The following is a 19,927-nucleotide window of genomic DNA, read 5'->3' on the forward strand; positions in this document are numbered from 1 at the left end:
TCGTTGCACAATCCAAGTGGACAAAAACAAGCGAACAAGGTTACTCTTTGCACTCAGCTGTCTCCCCAATCTACCGTTATCTAGTTAGATAACATGATTCCATCCACGGATGACCATTCATCAATCGTTTATGCACCATCTTGTCTGAAATATTTACGATAAGGCATATAATTGAAGAGAAAAAAAATCCATTCGCATTGACCTAGAAGAGATACTAGAATCGAGCCTCTTGCACCCCGGAGTTAAGAGAAGAAACCCAACCAATAAGATCTAAAAACCAACATATGAAAACGCTAAGCCTAATAGAAAACACGATTCGAGAAACACTTAATTAGAAAGACGAAAAGAAATTGGATAAGGAAGGGAGCTCACACCTATCTCTCCCAAGGTATGAAGTATACGAGTGCAAACTATGATTCAGTCTCGACAAAGCTCTGACAACATGTTACAAGCTAGCTTCAGTTACCACAATCTCGAAAGCTTGATACTTATGGTTTCGAAGAAATGGATTGCAAAATGTAGCTCTGGCAACATGTTAAAAGCTAGCTTCAGTTACCACAATCTCGAAAGCTTGATTCTTATGGATTCGAAGAAATGGATTGCATAATGTAACTCTCTCTGTATGTATCACAGGCAAAAGCATGCAAGTCGAGTCTCTACAAACCAAATATACTTCATTCAAACAGTCGTGTAATCCAAGCTTCCACTGCCTGCTCTGAATCTGTGCACCATTCCACCAACTTCGATCCAACTGTGACCGGTATCTTTCGATATATTCCAATCATCCATTAACTCTCTGACGTCATTCGTCTGCCACTGCTTCCCTGCAGAGTAGATGTTACACAATACAACATATGATCCCAGCACTCTGGCTCTAGATCAAAGAGCTTCTGTGCGACAATTTCTCAGATAGTTGAATCTCCATGGAGTTTACAGGCGCCAAGTAGAACACCACATGCAGAAGGTCCCAATTTGCATGCTGATCTAATTATAAGTTCATAAGCTTCCTTCACCATTCCAGCTCGCCTGAAGAGATCCACCATGCAACTATAGTGCTCCTCTCTGGATGGTACCCCATAACACTCCTGCATCGAGCAAAACAATCTCCGTCCATCGTCTGCCAACCCTGAGTAGCTGCAAGCTAATAGGAGACAGGTGAAAGTAATGTGATCAGGATGGACAGAGGCAGATTCCATGAAATCAAAAACAGTTTACAGGCGCCAAGTAGAGCACCCCATACAGAAGGTCCCAATTTGCATGCTGATCTAATTATAAGTTCATAGGCTTCCTTCACAATTCCCGCTCGCCTGAAGAGATCCACCATGCAACTATAGTGCTCCTCTCTGGATGGTACTCCATATCGCTTCCGCATCGAGCAAGACAATCTCCGTCCATCATCTGCCAACCCCGAGTGTCTGCAAGCTAATAGGAGACAGGTGAAAGTAGTGTGATCAGGAACTCCCAGGGCCTCCAGACTGCGCCCATGCTTTCCGTAGCCGCAAATTAGTGAGTTCCAAATAGTAACATTCCGTTTAACCATAGACATATCAAAGACAGTGCGACCAGATTCAATGTCACCACACTTTGCATACATATCAACGAGGATCACTTGGACAACCTCATCGAAACCGAATCCCCGCACAATTACTTGAGCATGAAACTGCTTTGACAAGACAATCAAACCAGAATGTGCACATCCGCTGAGCAGTCCTACAAATGTAGATTGATTCGGCATCAATTCCTTCGAGCACATTTCGGAGTACAAAGATATGAGGCCCTCTGCTATCCCAGCTCTTCCATACCCCAATATCAAACAGTTAGCAGACTACATCTGTCTGAGGAATTCTGTCGAAGACCACGGCTCCGATTTCTAGAATAGACACTGACCAAGGAACTCCCAACAAAAGCATCAGAATCCAATGCCCACTTAACTGCAAATGCTTGGAGCTGCTCACCCAGATCAGGTGTAGGCTCAGCATTGTGTCAGAATTTGGTGTAATGGCTTCGCACAACATCTCTACAAATAGGTGCATCATTTCACTCCAGTAGTCCCCTCCATTAGCATAGGCCTTCAGCATCACAGCCCAGGCAACAATATCTCTTGCAGGCATTTAGTTGAACACCTTCTGTGCTTGCGACAGAAACCCACACTTGGCGTAGAAACTTTTGACAACTTGGAACATTACAATTGGTCGGTTCACCCTTTCTGATGTACAAAATATAATTTTATGACTTAATAATCCAAATTGATTTATAAATCAGCTTGCAACAACTTCTAAGTAGGAACAACATGTCTCGAAGACAAACAATCATTTTGTTGCATTGAACTCTAACCACCTTAATTTATCTTACTCTGCGTGTTTCAGAGTTATGTACAGAAAGAATTGGCATTTAGTCGATATATTTCTTAGCTAGGATTCAGATAGAATACTTAGTTAATTCGTTCAAACACTCTACAACATTTAATTAAAGATCTGTCAATCTGCATAGCCAATAAATGACCAGAAAAAAAACTTCTTGGTTCCATGATTGTTTCCTTCTCAGTAAAACAGTGCCTGATAACAAAATTTACAAAAAAAAAATAATGCATGGTTCTTGCCATCAGAGAAAGGTCTCAGAAAGAAATATTCTAAAAAGGATCTTAGAAATATATGAACCTGTTGGCCTTCACCGTGAACTCTCAAAGCTTCTAGTATGCTGTCAACCCACCTGTCAAGACCAAAGTTGTTTTTTGAAAATATTAGCTTTTAAAGAACACGAGTGTTTACATGCGATTAAAAGTGCATGGGGACTTAAAATTGTTTCCCTGTCCGAGTTCTCTCTGTATTAATTACATTGATACTGAGCTGGTACTTCTTGACACGTGCAGAAGCACACGTTACCTTGACTACCATGTCTATGCTTGCAAGAATTCAAGATAAGTTAATGATTGACAATAACAAAATTATCTTGATCATGGTGTCTCGATTTCCAAAATTTTTGTATGTATTTGATGTTTATTTCTTCTCTGATGTCTTGTATTGACGAATGGTTATCCACTTTCTTTAAAATGTCATATGCGACTGCAGATCTAAATAATATACAGCAAGAAAACAAGGCATCCAAAATATCAAATAGAAAACTAATGTCGCAGCTAGCCGAGTGATCGTATCGATATACAAATAATGATACGGATGAAAAGAAGGAACTATTTACTTGAGGCGATACAAATTTTACTGCAAGCTAAAAATGAGGGAGAGAATGGGGAGAATACCCTTCAAGACCTGGATTTTTTGGATAGTATACATTCTTCAAACCTAGTTTTTTGGCAGCTAAACCAGTTGTCTCGCCAATACAAGCAACTGAATTGTCCCAATTCTCTGCTTTTGGGATAAGATTAACCCATGCACTGTTGACATTGGTAAATGAATTAATCAATTATCTTTAAAATTAAAAGCCGGCAAAAGAACATGCCATTTCAGGGAGAAGGGCGAAACAAATTGAAGCGCCGCACAGAGCAAAACGATTTCTACAATGATAAATATCAAGAAGGTAGGTATAAAGTTGCTATCTTTCCTAGCTTCAAATACACCAGTAAAGAGCCAGAAACTATTGTTTTACAGAAGTAAAATATAGGAATGTTGTTCCATTCTTGTCTCCTTGCCTCCAAAAAAAATATAAAAAGAGCAAACAACAATGCAACAAACATGAAAGAAAAAATGACACAAATAGGCATTTGTTTATACCGGACTGCAGAAGGGGAAGCCACAGCTACAACTGGAGAAGAAAGAGCAAGTTCCAAAGTCTTTTTCTCCACACGTTCAACAGCTAGCTGACAGGAAGTCATGCGCAAAATTGATCTTATAACCAGAAACAGGGTAAATTATAGTGAAATGTAGTAAGATGTAATAAGAATACAAGTTAATAATAGGATGAGAGCAAAGGAAGTTGAAGGAAGGATAAGAATGGCCCCTCTATGTTTTTCCATAAAACATCTTTTAGTGCCAACTTCCAAATTATAGATTACCAAGTTGTATAATTCTAGGTCAGCCAACTACTAGTTCCGAGGCACAACTTCCAATCCATTTAACCCTAAGATACTTTTAAAAAGAAGTCACCTAGTTAAGCTGGGGGTAACCAGGGCCCTTAATGTAGTCGCATTATCTAAAAAAATGAGCAGGGAGCTAGCATAAGGCAGTCAAGTGATATACTATTCTAATGGAACCCATCAGCTTCCTACAATAAAGAACTCATTATACACCCCTATATCACTTCATCCATCCTCTACTCATCTTTGTTCTAAAACATTGTATCTAATAGTCCAGTAGAACATCCTTTGTTAATATATCTCACTCCTCATGACAAATGAGATATAGGGAGTTAGGAAGCCACACAGGGCAAAGTAATTCATGCACTTCAAAGACAAGTGGAAGATCTTGCTGGAAATTTAGGTCTACTAACACATCGTGCTAGTGCTAAGGTCAGGATAAATAGAACAGGACTCCGCAACAGAAAAAACCACAAATGAATGCATTAACAGTACCAACTTTAAACCTGGATTCTATTAATCTATCTATATGCATGGGCAAAGGAGACAAATAGAACACAAAACTAAAACAAGAAGGATAAATATCGCGCACGCACACACACACACACACAAGTGCTTGCATTGGAAAATGCAAACTAAATGTTGTACAATGATAAAAGTACCCAGGATTTCTAGTCTGTGCAATTAGTACCCAAAGAAATGAATGACATGAAAGATTAACTTGTTAAAACCTTTTACCAGGATGGATAACATGGTATCTTCTTTTTTTCATAAACAAAACTTAATTTAATAAGCATGCAAATCACTTCGCTATCGGCCATAATTGTTAGTATCTCAGTTATTGAGATATTAGCAACATGTGTTCAGCTACCTATTTGGTAGCTTCCACAATGGTTCTTATCCAAGAGCACTTAGTTTTTTTTGGTACGAGTTAGCACAGTTCAAAAGTAGCTGATTGCTATCAATACTTTTTTTTCCCAAGTCTGTTTTAGGTCTTCAATTTTTCTCAATGTCCTAAAAGCTTCACCAGCGACTTATTTTCACAAGGAGCTGCCTTGAATTTGCCTATCTCAATACTCATGTGATCCCTAGACATGCATACCTCAATAAAAAAATAAGTAATTACTAATCTTTCTATGTCATACAATTAGGAAGATATAGCTTTATTCCTGGTACATGAGCTAGTTATCAAACTTGAATGCTGATATTAGAATATAGAAAGAAAAGTTGGAAGTTTGACAAACAAGTATACATATGTATAGATAGTTAGCACTCATGTCCAATTCTTAGAAGTGATCAAAGAAAAAGACTTCAAGTAGTGCTTAGAAAGAAAGATTAAGAATCTTACAGTATTATAGGTATTCAGCCTTACAACATCAAATCCCCGAGCTGACAATCCTTCCTCTAAATGAATGATATCAGTATACTGAAAATTAATAATCAAACTGGAGATAAACAAATAACCAGCCCCTATAATATAGGTGTGTTAAATTATATACACTTCATGCACAATCAAGTCAAAAAAAAACCAATAGAAATAACACATGTATACTAAACAATTTCCTCTCATCAGCTACCATGTAGTGATTATTGTTGTCCAATTTCTGTATCATTCATCCTGCAGAGTCAATGATTTTAAGGAAAAAAAAAAGATTTAAAACAAAATTATAGTTCCAGTGAGCAAAGTTACAAAGAAAAACAGAAGTGGTGTGCTGCCTCAAGCAAGGCAGAATAGGATAGCTTAGAATGTGTAGGGTGTAGGGTGTAGGGTGTAGGGTGTAGGGTGTAGGATGAGAACCTGAGGAGCTACCAAAAACAGTTGGTTCAACAGAAACTCATAAATTGAATCAGGATCTATCACTAATGTTAAATAGTGCACTATTTTGTGACATGATGCTTTTTTGTTCAGAAAGTAAAATAAATAAACAACCAGGAAATGTTACTAACCAATTTCATTGCCAGCTTTTACAGATGCAGGATACAAAACTTTACTGTTCTCACCATATTTTGGCAACTCAGAAGCTAACACTTTTCCAGTCGCTGGAGGAAAAATATAGTGTTGATTTACTCATGCAATGAAGTAATATGCAAAGGAACTCTTATGGTAATAAGATAGCATTTGCTATCTGGCAGCAACATTTAATACCTTTCGAGGGACAGAAAGCAATCTCAAGAGGCTGCTCAGATGACTGCAGCACGTCCTGAAAAACACTTGCTGTACCAGCTCCAACAACACCAATGCGTGCTTTGGGAGTTCCAGCAGCCCTGATGTTGTTGAAACTTTCATGAGTAATCCAATCAAACCACACTTGCATGTTAGATAAGAATTTTATTATTTCAAGTTAATAATTAGCTTTCCACTCCAATCAATTCAACTCGTTTAACTAGAAAGTTCTTGGAGCTACACCTAATCACTACCTAATAGTATTTTTTTTATCTTTCATATTACTATTACACAACCATCTTAGCATTTTCGCCTCCATGATATCAATACTTTAATTACTATTTCCTGACCACCCAGTGCTTTTATCTCTAAAGCATGGAAGGTCATAGCACAATTTCATAAAATTTCACTTTTGAAGAATTTTTTTGCTAGGAGATTGAGATGGCATAGAGAAACATATAGAAAAATAAGTAACATTCCGTTGAAAATTTCCGTCTCAATTTTTTCCAAAACCAACAAAAATGAGATTTCACGTGAAATGCACAACACATGGATACAAAATCACAGGCTGCAATTTAAAAGATTGCAGGAAAAACAAAGAACATTTTAGGGGAAAAACAATGTAAAAGCAAACAAAGAAGAAGGTGAATACATATAATGAATCAAGACAAATTGACATAGTGTATTCAAATATCACAATTACATGAAAAGAAAATTGAAGCTTGCATGTTTTAGTGTCTAACTTGGAAGTACTTCGAAAGAATTAAAAGAAAGGCCCAAATTTTGATTTTGAGTATATTGCATGTTCTTGGATTTAAAAATATTATAAGAAAACCTTGAAACCTGATATTATGTCTTAAATCCATTATTAAGAATAAAAAATCAAGAAACAATGTAACACCACCATAGAATTCACAGAAGGTATAGATCTTTTGAAATAATTTAAAAGGAATCACAAATCATTATGAAAAAGGGTGCACATCACCACTTTATAATTCATACTTCCAAGCTTCAAGGAACACTGCTGCAGCTTCAGGGGAAGTTGTGACGATCCAATCAAATTCAGATTCTGAAAAAAATAGGATTATGGATCTTGTGAAAAGTTATGCCCCCTAAATGGTACAAAGATCCGTGAGAAATTATGTTGAGCTGTAAGAAAAGTTTTGAAAAGCTTTCCGTCTCATAAACAAACTAATTCAAAATATTATAATTACAATATACAAAACCAAGCAAATAATTAGAAGTTGTACTTACAGATCCAGTAAGATCAATACATTTTAATTTCTTAGATACATGTTCAATTGCTTCATAAATTTTTTTAAGGTAATATTTTTCCTTCTAATATGTGCTAGATCAATTTTGGAAATGTATTGAAGAAACCAAAAAACCCTATGACAGCATCAGATTCAAATACTAATTTTTCCTGGTTTGAATCGACTAAGAGTTACTTTTGTTGCACAGTCAATGACTACTCAAAACCCTTCTAGCAATAAAGATCTACTTTTGTTGCACAGTCAATGACTGCTCAAAACCCTTCTAGCAATACCCAGATGAAATATCGTTCATTATTGTGCATTCTATATTACCTTATGAGAACACAAACAATCTCCTTCAAGTTGCCATACCACTTATCCTTTTCTCACTGCCAGACATACATTTCAGCACACATGTTTCGGCATGGCAAAATTTGGATATAGCAAACCTTATAATACGACCACCTATAGGTAGAATGCATGTTTCTACATACAAGAATAACTTAATTGTAACAGAAAATAACTTCCAATGTTAATTTACACAATAAATAATCTCTCTTTAGTTTGTACAACTTAGAATGCTTGTATGCCATGGAGAAGTCAGATCAACCATTTTCCATGCATCAAAAGGAAAAAAAAAACTATATTCTGGGATTAGATGTAGGCAAGTGGTTTCATCTGAATCATGTGTATAACTCAATCACTCATGTTACAAGTCTTTAAAAAATATGTTTGCATACACAATATAAAAGAACAACATAAAGGTGGATGCACAGTTGCTTATTTTAGTGTTTAGGGACTATGAATTTTGGTTTCTAAATAACAAAAACAATAAAATAATATCAACTATAACAAGCTTCCACAGGTTGATAGGTAATTCTTGCATATTTTCAAGGTTCCTCAGATGGCTTACCTCACATTTTAGCTAAAAGGGAGACAAGTACAGGTGATAAAGCCAGACCAAGTATTCACATTTAACAAAATAGAAGAACGAATTAATAAACTCAAAACTCACCACATAACAAGGACGGAAGTTTACCCACATCAGGTCCTTCGGTATGCTCAATAAGAGGAACCTCTAAACACCGAATGTCATGTTTCGCCTACAACAGAACATAAAGATGGGAAATTATGCACCACATGTTTGTTTATTTATTTATTTGCAAAAATAAGTTGACAAAATTTAGAAATAGTATCCAGCTATTGTGCAAGGAGAGGGAGTAGGATCTAATTAGATGATTCAAGTCCACATAAATGTGTGAAAAGGGGTTGTTCCCACAAGAATAATTGTTGGCTAGCATTATTGGTATTTGAACTTACTGAGTGAATTTCAATGAATATGGCATTAAATAGTTTGAGAAAAGGTTAAAGCCTACCATGTTAAATTAGACAATTCTTGGGTGAAAGAATGATAATACAATAACAACAACCAAGACTTTTCCCACTAGGTGGGGTCGGCTGTATGAATCCTTTTACGCCATTGAGCTCTATCTCCTATTATATCATCATCTATATTTAAATAAATTTTATCTTTTTTTATTGTTTTATTGGGTGACAGAATGATAATAAATGGTAAAATAAACCTAATATTAGGCTTGGTGTGGCAATCCAATGAAGGGCTTCCTATGATAGGAAAATTGATCCTATGTAATGTGACCCATTTAACTTGGGATTTATCTTGAATCCATGCAGACATTTTTAAAATCTACACTATCTAGTCAACAATAGGCTCAAACTCACACATAATTAATTAGGAAAGCTTCCAGGCTAGCCTTATGCGGGGCGGGTAGTGAATACACTAGATTAGTTCAGCATGGGGAATCCTAAGCTAACTGTGTTAATATATACAATTACATGATCCAACCACAATTCAGCATGTACTTTGGCTAAGGGGTAATCAACAAATAAGGTGGGAGGTTAAATATTAAAAAAGAATACTAGGAACTACATGTAAAAATGGGTGATGCATACACAGAAGTAGAACAACTAAAATTTAGCTTTTTGAAAACATTCCAAGGGAATAGAAATGTGCATGAGAAAGTGCATGTTAGGAAATTGTAATATATAAACGACATATTATGACACAGTTAAAAAGAAATGGTAGCAATGACAACAAGAATAAATTACTAATTCATTTAATTGACATGCTTATTTAAAAACTAATAAAAATCTGATCAATACAGCAACAGTAATGTGAACAGAAGAACTACCCTTTTAGCTTAGTTTCTTGTGGAAACAACGAGCACTCTACTCTTTTCTGTAAGGCAGCAGAGCTTTATCGTAAAGGTCTAAAATTACAGTAAATGGATATTTAGTTCAACAACTTTGCAATAAAGCATCCACCATGTATACTACTCTATGGAGAATTTAGGAAATCAGGAGCAGCCACAAGAACAAACTATCAGGTCAATCAGTCTCATCTCCACGTGGTAACATAAAAGAAGATTCCAAATTAATTACAGAACTAACGCAATTAAAGTGCATGAAGATCCGATCTTAAGTTTAATTTCATGAGAATTGCAAACGGAACAAAAGAACAACGGCCGGTGAACAGTCCGGCACAATGAGGCAAGAAGACTACCAGAGCGCTCATGAGCTTCGCATTCTTGCCTCGTTCTCTGGTGACGACGACCTCAGGCTTCGAAAGAGACGGAGACGAGGAAGAAACGTGGAGTCTAAAAGAGGGTCTCCCCATTGGAACTGGGGAACGGGGAGCGACAATGGCAGGGGGAGAGAAGGGGAAGATCGAGGCCATGGCGAGTCTGGAATCCTCTCTAACCGCAACCCTATCTAACCGTATCACCGCGCTCTCTCCAATTTCAGCACAATCTTCCTTTTTATCAGCGCGCGGCGAGAGAGGGCTGGAAACCCCAGATTCTCGGGAGGGAGCCGCGAGAGAGAGCCCGTCGCGGTGAGGGAGGGCTGGAAAACCTAGAATCGTCGGCGAGGAGGAGAATGACGAGGAAAATTTGATTTTACGAAAATAAAAGGGAACAAAAAAAGAATGAGGCGATGAGAAAAAATTGCATTTAAAAAAATTTTAAAAAAAAATGTGACACGGACACATCTTAATGCATGCTCGAGCTCTTCCTCCTTTCACATACTTCCTCATTTCTACCTCACCATGATGCTCGAGACCACGTTTACTTGAACAAAAAAGTATATATAAAAAAAGAGAGAATCTTTGAGATTCTCTCTCCCGAACATACTGTGTCCCAACGTCGATTGGATGATTATGATATTTTCATGATATATACTGTATTCTTAAGATATGATTTAGTTCATCCGATCGACGCTGAGATATGAGGACACGATTTTTTCAGGATAAAGAATCTCATCTGGAAAAAAAAAAAAAAAGGCATAAAATATGGAGTTGAGATCCTTTGTCCCCAAAATGATGTGTCCTTATGTCCCCTCGCCGATCGGATGGATTAAATCATATCTCAAAGATACAGTGCACATCACGAGGTTATCATAACCGTCTGATCGATGAAAAGACATAAGGACATATCATTTTAAGGACAGAGGATCTTAATTCCAAAATATGTAGTGAGGGATGGAGTTTTATGTAATTAATTTTATAAATCTCTCTCCCTCAGTCTTGACTTTCCAACTAAGTACACAACCCTATCCATTAAGTACACAATCCTTTCTACTAAGGATATCAAAACTAAAGCGGCCAAACATACCAACTCGATCCATTAAAAATCCATCATAATGGATTGAGAAATTTTCAGTCCAATCAAATCCAACCCAAAATGAATTAGGCCACCCAAAAATAATAATAATTATTATTATTATTATAATTCGTTAAATTTGATATTTCATAAATAAATATTTTTAAAAAGATCCCTAATAAAATTGATTGGCACAAACATTTTATAATTTTTATTAAAAAATATATATATCATCATAAATCCATAATTCAATTTTATTTATTTTTTAACTTACAAGTCAACTCAAGTCCATCACATGTTAACTCGTTTAGATCCACAACTTACACAAATTGATCTATTTAGACTCACCTTTAAATTGATTGATAAAATTTTAACTTAATTAACTTAATTTTTTTAACAAGACGGATCTAAATTGATGGCTCTAATCAAGACCACAAGAGTTATGGCAAAGTTTTTTTTTTAAATAATTAAATATCATTTGTACAAGCTCCAAAGGCATCAAATAAGTTAATTTCAACCTAATTGTTAAAAAGAAAAAAGAAACCTAATTTACCAACAAGTTGAACTTGAAAAAAGAAAAGCACACTGAACACTTTTACACCAAACACCACCTTGACGAGGGCCACATTAGAACACTCCTGTCTCAACTAAATACGACCTCATAATACTTGCTCAAGCCAAGAACACAAAGTTCATGCATTCACCTTGTGCGATAGGAATGCATATCGAATTATCGATCTTCCTGTGCGGCCAAATTCCATGGGCCCTTTCCTCATGGATCAACTTTCGAGTAAACGAGAGATCAACTGCGCAACCTGATTGTGTTGACTCGCCAACTTGTAGCACTGTTTAAGATTCTGACAGTGAAGAATCATATGATCAGATAAGATTTCTGAAGAATATGTGAGAAGTACAGAGTTGAAATGTAAAAATAGGAATAAGATTTCTAAACTTCTGAATGAACCAAGAGAACCTCACCTAGATGCTTTAAAAGTCTCGTATTGGCATGTGTGAGAATTGTCATCGCTCGTTATTGAAGGAAGAAGAGTTAGATCCCGGAGAAACTCTAGATCTCATGACGAATGGGTGGTTCAACAGTTGAGAAGCTGTGGGACGATCCTCGGGGTTCACTTTCACGCACAAGCTAATGAAATCACGGGCATTTTTAGACAAGGATATTGGAATTGTAGGTGGTTCGCCACGGCCAATTCTAAACAAAGCTTGTGCCTGCAATGTAGAGGAATTTATTCGTATTAAAGTTCAGCGGAACAAAAAAAAGCTGAAAGAGAGAAAACAACAATGAACATTGCTGAAAAAGCTTAAACTGCAAACTGAAGACAAAGATAACCAGATTTTAGTTGAATTTGAAGACAAGTTTGTAATCAGGTTTACGTAAACCCGCCGGTGAATTTGATGAAGTGTAAGAATACATCTATGAACCAAACATAAGAATTCTGGTCTTTCAAGTTCTTTTTTCGAAACCAAACACACAGAAATGTTTATTGGGTGAGAATTTATAGGAATAGAGTAGCTATTCCTATGAATCACATACCCCATTAGAGAAACTAGGCTATTGGATAACTAGAAGAAGGTGAAGAAAAATGTCACCAAACTACTAGCAAAGTGGTTTGATCTAAAGCATTTTAAAAGGAGAATAGTATTTACATAATCGTGACACGAATTACTTACCCACTCCAGGTTAGGATATGGTATCTGATGAGTAAGCATCTCCAAAACGGTGCATCCGAGGCTCCATATATCTGCAGCAGGTCCATATGACCTTCTGGGATTAACAACCTGGAAAGTTGAAAATAAGAAGATGTCAAGCCCAATATCATATCTGCGGCACCAGTGACTTCACTAATTGGTTTGCAAGGTTTTGCAGAAAAATGGATTGGAATTTAAGCTTGCAGGCAAGTTTAGATTTTGGCAGGTTAAAGTCCAAATTTCACAATAAATAGCCAGATTCGAACTGAACATATAAATGTCAGAATGTGGCATTTTCTTTGAAGTAGTGTGAACTGCATATCAAATGACTCTGTCAATTACCATGGCTCAGTACTGTGTGGCCGAGATAGATCCTGTGTGATAATCCGGTTTAGTTCTGTTCAATATACTGCCTTGAATAGTCGAGCAACTTCAAAGGGTAATTTTTGAACTGTTGGAACTTGCTTACAAGGAGCATAGAAATGACTCACTTTCGGTATCTTAATTAGGCAATTTCAAGTCCATTTAACTCTATTAAATGGAAAGAAGTCAAAGCGAGAGAGAGAAAAGATCACGTGAATATCAAGAGAGAATGAACAATCTTAGTTAACATCTCAGATGAAAGCTACTCTTTCCCCTAGGTCCAAGCCTAAAATTATCATTATTTTCAAACTGTTTTTATCCTGACTATTTGAGCTCGGCTATATGACTCTTATCCCTGAGAATATCATCAGTAGTAATGTTAAAATTATTCACCTACTAGTATTTTTTAAACATTCCACTATTCAGTACACTTCCCACTGTAATCACTAGCTATATAATCTATTGCCATCTTCAAATGTATCTGAACCATGTTAAGCTGTTCTTTTTCCCCTCATTTTATCATAGAGCTTTATCTAATTGCTTTGACATTGTAGTTTCTTATTTTATCAGTTATAATATAACTTCTTTTATTGGCTACTTTCAAACATTACAATAGCCTCGACCATTAAACAAAACTAAAATCTTCTCTCTATTCCAGTCATTCATTCTTTATTTGGATTTAGTTTTACTGATATGAACTTCCAGTAAAACAACCATACGAGTACATACTCTTTACTGTGGTGTTTGTTATGCATGCTACAAACACTTTTTGCAAAAGAAAAAAACTTCCACTGCCCAATATAATTAGTTGCATCAAACTTGTAACTCATGAAAAGTCAATTTGTATACTCTCATAAAAATGTACATGCAACTAACCTCAGGAGCCATCCAATATATACTGCCTTTGCAAGACTTCAGCATACTGATTTTGGTCATCTGTAAATGTTCACAAAGCAGTATTATGTATAAAAATAATGGCATTACCCAAATGGAACATGTATTGAAAAAAAAAATGTACATGTTGCTACCGACCTCCTTTGCCAATCCAAAATCAGTGAGTTTCACAGAGCCATTTGCATGAACCAATATGTTTGCACATTTAATATCTCTGAAAAAGAGTTAGTCTTAATAAAACCTTTTACCAACTAATAAACATAATAACACTTGGAAGAAGTAAAGAAAATGTCACTAAATCATATTTGGACCCATATTAACATTTACGTCATTATCCAAGTGATGGCACACTACTAAAATCTTGCCATCGCAATATCTCAGATTATATAACCAACCTCAAATAGTTGGAACAAAGTCACAAACACGGTTTGATGTCGGTCCTTAATTTCAAGCAATTTCTGGAGGATTGGCATAACTGCAGGTAAGAAGTTAAAATCATGGAAGTTGGGGTGTAGCATTCCACCAAAAAGGGATTGGGAAAGGTGACACTTCCTTGGATATGCATACATCTAATATCAACTTTAAACTTTATATGTTTGAACCACAAACACTATTCCAGAATATAGCTTATTTAAACCTCATCGTTCAATCTTAGGGCATTGCACAAGAAACACTATCATGGAATACAGATTTCATAACTTCAGCATTATATGTTACGGGAACCAAAAAACAAACAAAAACAAGTTGCATCACCTGTGCACAACATTCCGATCGTGAAGGTACTTTAAGCCATTTAGAATCTGTCTGGTGTATGCTGAAACTTGGGAATCTTGCAGGGAATACTTTTGATATAAGGATGCAAGAGAGCCTTGTGTCACGAGTTCCAGGAAGATAAATAATTTTGTGTCTTCCTATAAAATACATGTATTAAATAATTATAGAATGCACACAATTAGTTTCAAATTCAATGAGAGGCATCGAGATAGAACGTGAAAGATCTCACTACTAGATAAACTTGTAAAATTTTCTTACAGCAATATTATACTTCTCATAATTAAGGCAAAGTAAAAGGAATGAGAATCATGATAAAAAAAAAAGTTTTCAGCAAAGAAACTTTTTTGTTGATGAATCTGTTCATTGACTAGTCTATTAATGCAAAGTATCAATCAGAAGAGAAGATCATGAGAATTGAGAAAGTAAAAGAGAAGGATTGGAGAAACAGGATACCTTGTCTGTGCCATAATACTGAACTATATTTTCATGTTCGAACTGGCTCAAAAGTGCAATCTCCTGGAAGATAAATCAAAATGATAACACAGAAAAGAAGTGTTAGCTAAACTTTCACTTACATTCAACACCGCTATGAACAGATTAATGCAGAAAAGGAAACAAAGCTCGATTCCAACTAACATCCACTCACCTGCTCAAGTTGAAAAATACATTGCTGGGCATTGGCTCCTTGGTCAAGCAAGGACACTTCTTTAACAGCGAAAAAAAAGCCCTCTCTGTATGTGGAAAAAGAAAAAAAACTTGGCTTGAGTAAAAGAACCTAAGCACATGGCTAATTCATAGAAAATAAGCAAAGGGTTAATACACATGATTCAAACAAGATGGCACTCATGATAATTCAAATTAAACAACTAAGACATGCTTGAGGAGGCATGAAAGTAGTCGTAACCACTTAGACACGACAGTAATCATAGACATATTGGTGAGTAAACTATTGGGTTAAATTCTAAGTTGATCAATATGTAAGATAGAGCACAACTTACAAAAAGGAAGAACTGTGTGGAAATTTCTAACAAAAATCAAGAAAGGAAAGAATTCTGTTAAAATAATCATAATCAAATGCAATAGATAGAGAGGCTTTCTTCACAATTATCAACTTACTTAATGAACCTATATCCAACTGGAAGTCATCATAATCATGCAGTAAAAGAATTAAAGCATCAAGGATCTAAGTCATATATACACAAGGAGTTGCAGAGATTCTGATACTTACTCGCTCATCCCTTCATACACCATGCCGAAGGAACCATTTCCCAGGAGAACACCACGTGTCCAGGACTTTATCTTTCTTCTTAACTTCCCATTTGGCGATATGGTCAGCATTGTCTCAGTAGTTGTACTGCATGAGTCATCATCATTCATTGTTGAGTAAGAAGAAGTCCCTGTGAAATCTTCAGACGTTTCTCCGAACCATATCTCCCGCAACTCCTCCTCACTGACTTCATCTGCCACATGAATCTCCTCATCCTCGTTGTTCTCCAAATCCTCAGGCTTCCACCTGTCTGCATCAAGATCACTTTCCTCTTGTGCAAACGACCTAACAATGTCCCAAGTCGAGCTTTCATGATCGATGACTGGGCGGTTCATTGATGGTGGTGGTTTAAGAATTGGGGGTGGATTGTTGTCGAGCCTTGGCCTTGGAGAAGAAAGAGCCGGAGGCCTAACTCCTCTGATTCCTCTATCTCCACCAACAACGGGAGTCATAGGAGACTTTGCAGGTTCGGGGTCACAAACTGTAGCTCCAGCTGTTTGAACATAAGGAAGCCGTACATCTTTCTCTGCGGGATCCATCTGGTGAACTTGTTCTTCTCCAGGTGCTGAAATAGGCTCAGAAGGAACTGAGTCAGATGCCGAGGTAAGATCTTCAAACGGAAAGATGGGATCTCTCTGTGCTGAACTGTCCATCTGGAGAGGCCTTGAACTCGGACGGATGTCGGAGGACGACCTCACCTCGTGCCTCTCCCAGTCGGCAATAGAAACGCCAAAATCATCTGGCCGAAGCTGTACATCTTTCTCTGTGGGATCCGTCTGGTGAATTTGTTCTTCTCCGGATGCTGAAATAGGCTCAGAAGGAACTGAGTCAGATGCCGAGTTGAGGTCTTCAGACGGAAAGGTGAGATCTGTATGCGTCGAACTGTCCATCTGGAGAAGCCTTGACCTCGGAAGGATGTCGGAGGACGACCTCACCTTGTGCCTCTCCCAGTCGGCAATAGAAATTCCAAACCCATCTGGTCCGTCGAGGCCAAGGCTGCGGCATAACATATGGACCTCGCCCTCGATGCTGCCGCCGATCCGGAAGCTGGTTTGGTGCGCGTACCCCGACGGCAAGATATCCAAAGATCGCGTGCCGCGGAGATTGTGAGTCTCTTCCGACGGGGCGGAGGCAAAAGAGGACCACGATACCTCCGCCGCCTCATGCTCCACTTTCTTGACCGCGTTTCGCCGCTCCAGCCGCGGCCTCCCCTGCTGCTGCTGCTGCTTGGACTCCATCTTGCCCCGCCCCGAGCGGGAGGAATCTTTCCTATTGTTGAACAAAAACATAGATCGGTCGCGGCGCCACACCCATCAAACGGAAATAGAACAAAAGCAATCGCCCAAAGACGCGAGCTTTAGGAGCTCTCCCTGCCAGGGTTCCGCAAAAAAGCAATCTTTTGCAAACAAACAAGCAGAATCAAGAGAAGAAAAACCAAAGTCGATCAAAAACCGGAGGGATTCCGGCGAGTGAAACACATGAGGATTCCGCAAGTGGTTTGCTTTGCGAATGAGGATTAGAAACAAAAACGAACGTGAGACGAGAGAGGGAGGAAAGAGCTAGGAAAAAAACAAAACAAAACGCGGCCGACAAGACTCGATCTTGGCGGTCGGATCCATCAGCTCAATCGCCGTTCCTCGATTGGATCTTCCTAGTTCTGTGCCGTCACGGAAGCAGCCATTGGACTTGACGGACGCCAAATGGTCCACCCTACTCCGCCTCCGTTCCGTGAACGGTAAAAGAGCAGCACAGTAACAAATCAAAGGCAAACCCTTTGCTTTGGAAGCGCCGATAAAGTTGTCTCCCACCAAAATATCTGCGCGTTAAACCGTGGATCCAGGGATAAAGCTCCATGATTTTCGCAATGGCAATTGGCGACTCGGCGAAAGACTCAACCTTTGTCAACTGTCAAATTCGAAGGAGATGACAGGAGCGATTACGAGCTGGATCTGGGTTGGACGTATGAATGCGAAAGTTCACGCACCAAATTTGAGTCAGAGACGAAATTGATGAACACGAAAGAGAAATTGAATCGAACTGAATCTATTCTGCTATTCTTTAAAATCCTCGTTTACTATGTATATATTTATTAGATAAAGATTTTTTGGTCAAACACAAGCATTTTCCACCTTCCTAAACATTTGAAGCTCCGTTTGGAAGATTGAATTTTGGAGCCGTCAGATTTCACAGTTGACTTTGACAAATGACTCCATGTTCTTGGAGCTTCCACACCATTTTGCAATTTTAAGCTTTCATCATATTTTTTTCCCCTATTATTTTCGCATCAGCGTTGAGAGATTACGATTGAGAGATTAAAAGGAATTACGTGGTTTTATTAAACAAAGTGTAATTACTTAAGAATGGAAGAAATTTAATTTTCGAAATTTACTTTTTAATGTAATTAAATAAACAGCACGGCTAACGGTCAACGCTCGATTACAGTGGCTCCCACGCGTAAATCCGTATCCTCTCCTGTACGGCACTCGCCGTCTGTTAGTGAAACTCACTCCGCACCGTCGGTTGCTCCCTTGATATTCGTGCTGCGGAGATAGGCATTCCCCCCTACCGACCTACGTCCGCATAAATCGTGCAGAAAATGTTTCTATTCGTCGGGCGACGTGTCACGTTGGCTTAAACTCGTTTTAAGAGGTCTCTCTCGTGGGCCCCACTCTATCAAAACCAACGACAGGCGAGGTCGAGTTGTGGAGTCTGGTGTAGGACGTCGGGTCGATGATGCCGGGCCCCCGGCTTCGTTTCTTCGGTGGCGACGCTCCTTTGTAAACCAAACGCAGCAGCGGATCCCCGAACCGCTCCCGTTCATCCGCCAAAACCGCCGCCTCGTCGCCTCGCATGCGACCGCGCCTCCATGGCCCTTCCGCATTCCTCCTCCTCCTCCTCCGCCGCCGTCCGCGCGCCACGACCACCCGCACCGGGCCGCCTCCCTCTGGGCATCTCTCTCCGTCGGCAACCACGGACGTGCCATCCGCCTCCCCCAGTCGGAGCCCTCCTCCCCGTTATCCCTGTCCATCCGCGACGGCCGCCTCCAGGGCGACGTCAGCCTCAACGACAACGTCAGCAACGGCGTCTGCGGCGTCCTCCATAAGTGGGTCAACCATGGCCCGCATCGAGCTTGCCCCCAATGCCGAGGTGGCCTGCAAGGTCATTGGCGAGGAGTCCTTTCGTCGCATCTAACGCCGAAAGAATGACAGTCCCCGTCTCCTCAGCAACCCCGTTGGTGAAGCTAGTCCATCTCAAGTACTGAAGCTTATGGCGGCGAGTGATGTGGTGGTAGTCGTCTCGACTAAGAAGCTGAGGCAGTGGCTTCGGGAAGAGGGATTAATGAGTGAATCGGCTATATGTTTAGGGAGGGAGTTTGGCAGTTTGCTTCCCTACAGAATCAGCTTATGTTGTTTAAGCAGAAGCAAATTCTTCTCCTTGATATCATTCGCCAATTAGAGGTAAAAGATTGTCCCCCTTTCAACCCACACATTGCATTTTTTTTTCCTTAATTTCCATTTCCGTAGACATTGATCCCTTATAAAAACTTTTGCATTAAATGGAATATAATGATAGTCTCTTGATGAATGCTTACCATAGTTTTTTTTTAAAAAAAAATTGGAGTTAACCTGTACTCGCAGAGATCTTCTTAGTAAACCTTGCTGAGTGGAAAGATATTTCTCTTAGGGTGCGTTTGGTTCGGGATTATTCTTGATAACTTTGGTTATCCATCCAAGGTTATCAACAAAAACCTTATTTGGTTTAGGTATTCGATGATTCCCGAGTAATGTTCCATGTCCGACA

The 19,927-nt window shown here is 38.6% G+C and overlaps 2 protein-coding genes across 3 annotated transcripts; both read right to left on the reverse strand.

The window, feature by feature from the left end:
* Window positions 1-481: 481 nt before the first annotated feature.
* LOC122055704 (uroporphyrinogen-III synthase, chloroplastic-like) lies at window positions 482-10,578 on the reverse strand. Of its 2 annotated transcripts, none has more exons than XM_042617257.1 (10): window positions 10,026-10,578; window positions 8,460-8,547; window positions 7,194-7,260; window positions 6,174-6,292; window positions 5,975-6,067; window positions 5,376-5,431; window positions 3,726-3,811; window positions 3,254-3,388; window positions 2,658-2,709; window positions 482-2,206 (listed from the first exon to the last, which is right to left on the reverse strand). In XM_042617257.1, the coding sequence occupies exons 1-10, from the start codon at window positions 10,197-10,199 to the stop codon at window positions 2,198-2,200; spliced, it is 879 nt and encodes a 292-aa protein (XP_042473191.1). In that variant the 5' UTR covers window positions 10,200-10,578; the 3' UTR covers window positions 482-2,197. The 2 variants fall into 2 exon arrangements, with proteins under 2 accessions (XP_042473191.1, XP_042473190.1); XM_042617256.1 differs by lacking the exon at window positions 482-2,206 and adding an exon at window positions 2,296-2,555.
* A 983-nt stretch (window positions 10,579-11,561) lies between these two features.
* Window positions 11,562-17,675, reverse strand: LOC122055705 (mitogen-activated protein kinase kinase kinase 1-like). The gene is made up of 9 exons (XM_042617258.1): window positions 16,088-17,675; window positions 15,506-15,590; window positions 15,313-15,375; window positions 14,839-14,996; window positions 14,224-14,299; window positions 14,068-14,127; window positions 12,811-12,918; window positions 12,100-12,348; window positions 11,562-11,978 (listed from the first exon to the last, which is right to left on the reverse strand). Exons 1-8 carry the CDS (start codon window positions 17,413-17,415, stop codon window positions 12,142-12,144), a joined length of 2,085 nt encoding a protein of 694 aa, XP_042473192.1. The 5' UTR covers window positions 17,416-17,675; the 3' UTR covers window positions 11,562-11,978; window positions 12,100-12,141.
* Window positions 17,676-19,927: the final 2,252 nt, after the last annotated feature.

This window comes from Zingiber officinale, chromosome 3B, assembly GCF_018446385.1.
Source record: "Zingiber officinale cultivar Zhangliang chromosome 3B, Zo_v1.1, whole genome shotgun sequence".
Taxonomy (NCBI): Eukaryota; Viridiplantae; Streptophyta; class Magnoliopsida; order Zingiberales; family Zingiberaceae; genus Zingiber; species Zingiber officinale.

Excerpts from the sequence above, each read along its gene's own strand:
- LOC122055704 (XM_042617256.1), bottom strand. The coding sequence starts at position 10,199 with ATGGCCTCGATCTTCCCCTTCTCTCCCCCTGCCATTGTCGCTCCCCGT. Across the intron at positions 7,261-8,459 it reads ACTTCCGTCCTTGTTATGTG|AATCTGAATTTGATTGGATC; the intron begins GTGAGTTTTGAG and ends TATTTTTTTCAG. Across the intron at positions 5,432-5,974 it reads AAAAGCTGGCAATGAAATTG|AGGAAGGATTGTCAGCTCGG; the intron begins GTTAGTAACATT and ends TCATTCATTTAG.
- LOC122055705 (XM_042617258.1), bottom strand. The coding sequence starts at position 17,415 with ATGTTTTTGTTCAACAATAGGAAAGATTCCTCCCGCTCGGGGCGGGGC. Across the intron at positions 14,300-14,838 it reads GATCGGAATGTTGTGCACAG|AGATATTAAATGTGCAAACA; the intron begins GTGATGCAACTT and ends ACTCTTTTTCAG. Across the intron at positions 12,919-14,067 it reads TATATTGGATGGCTCCTGAG|GTTGTTAATCCCAGAAGGTC; the intron begins GTTAGTTGCATG and ends TCAACTTTCCAG.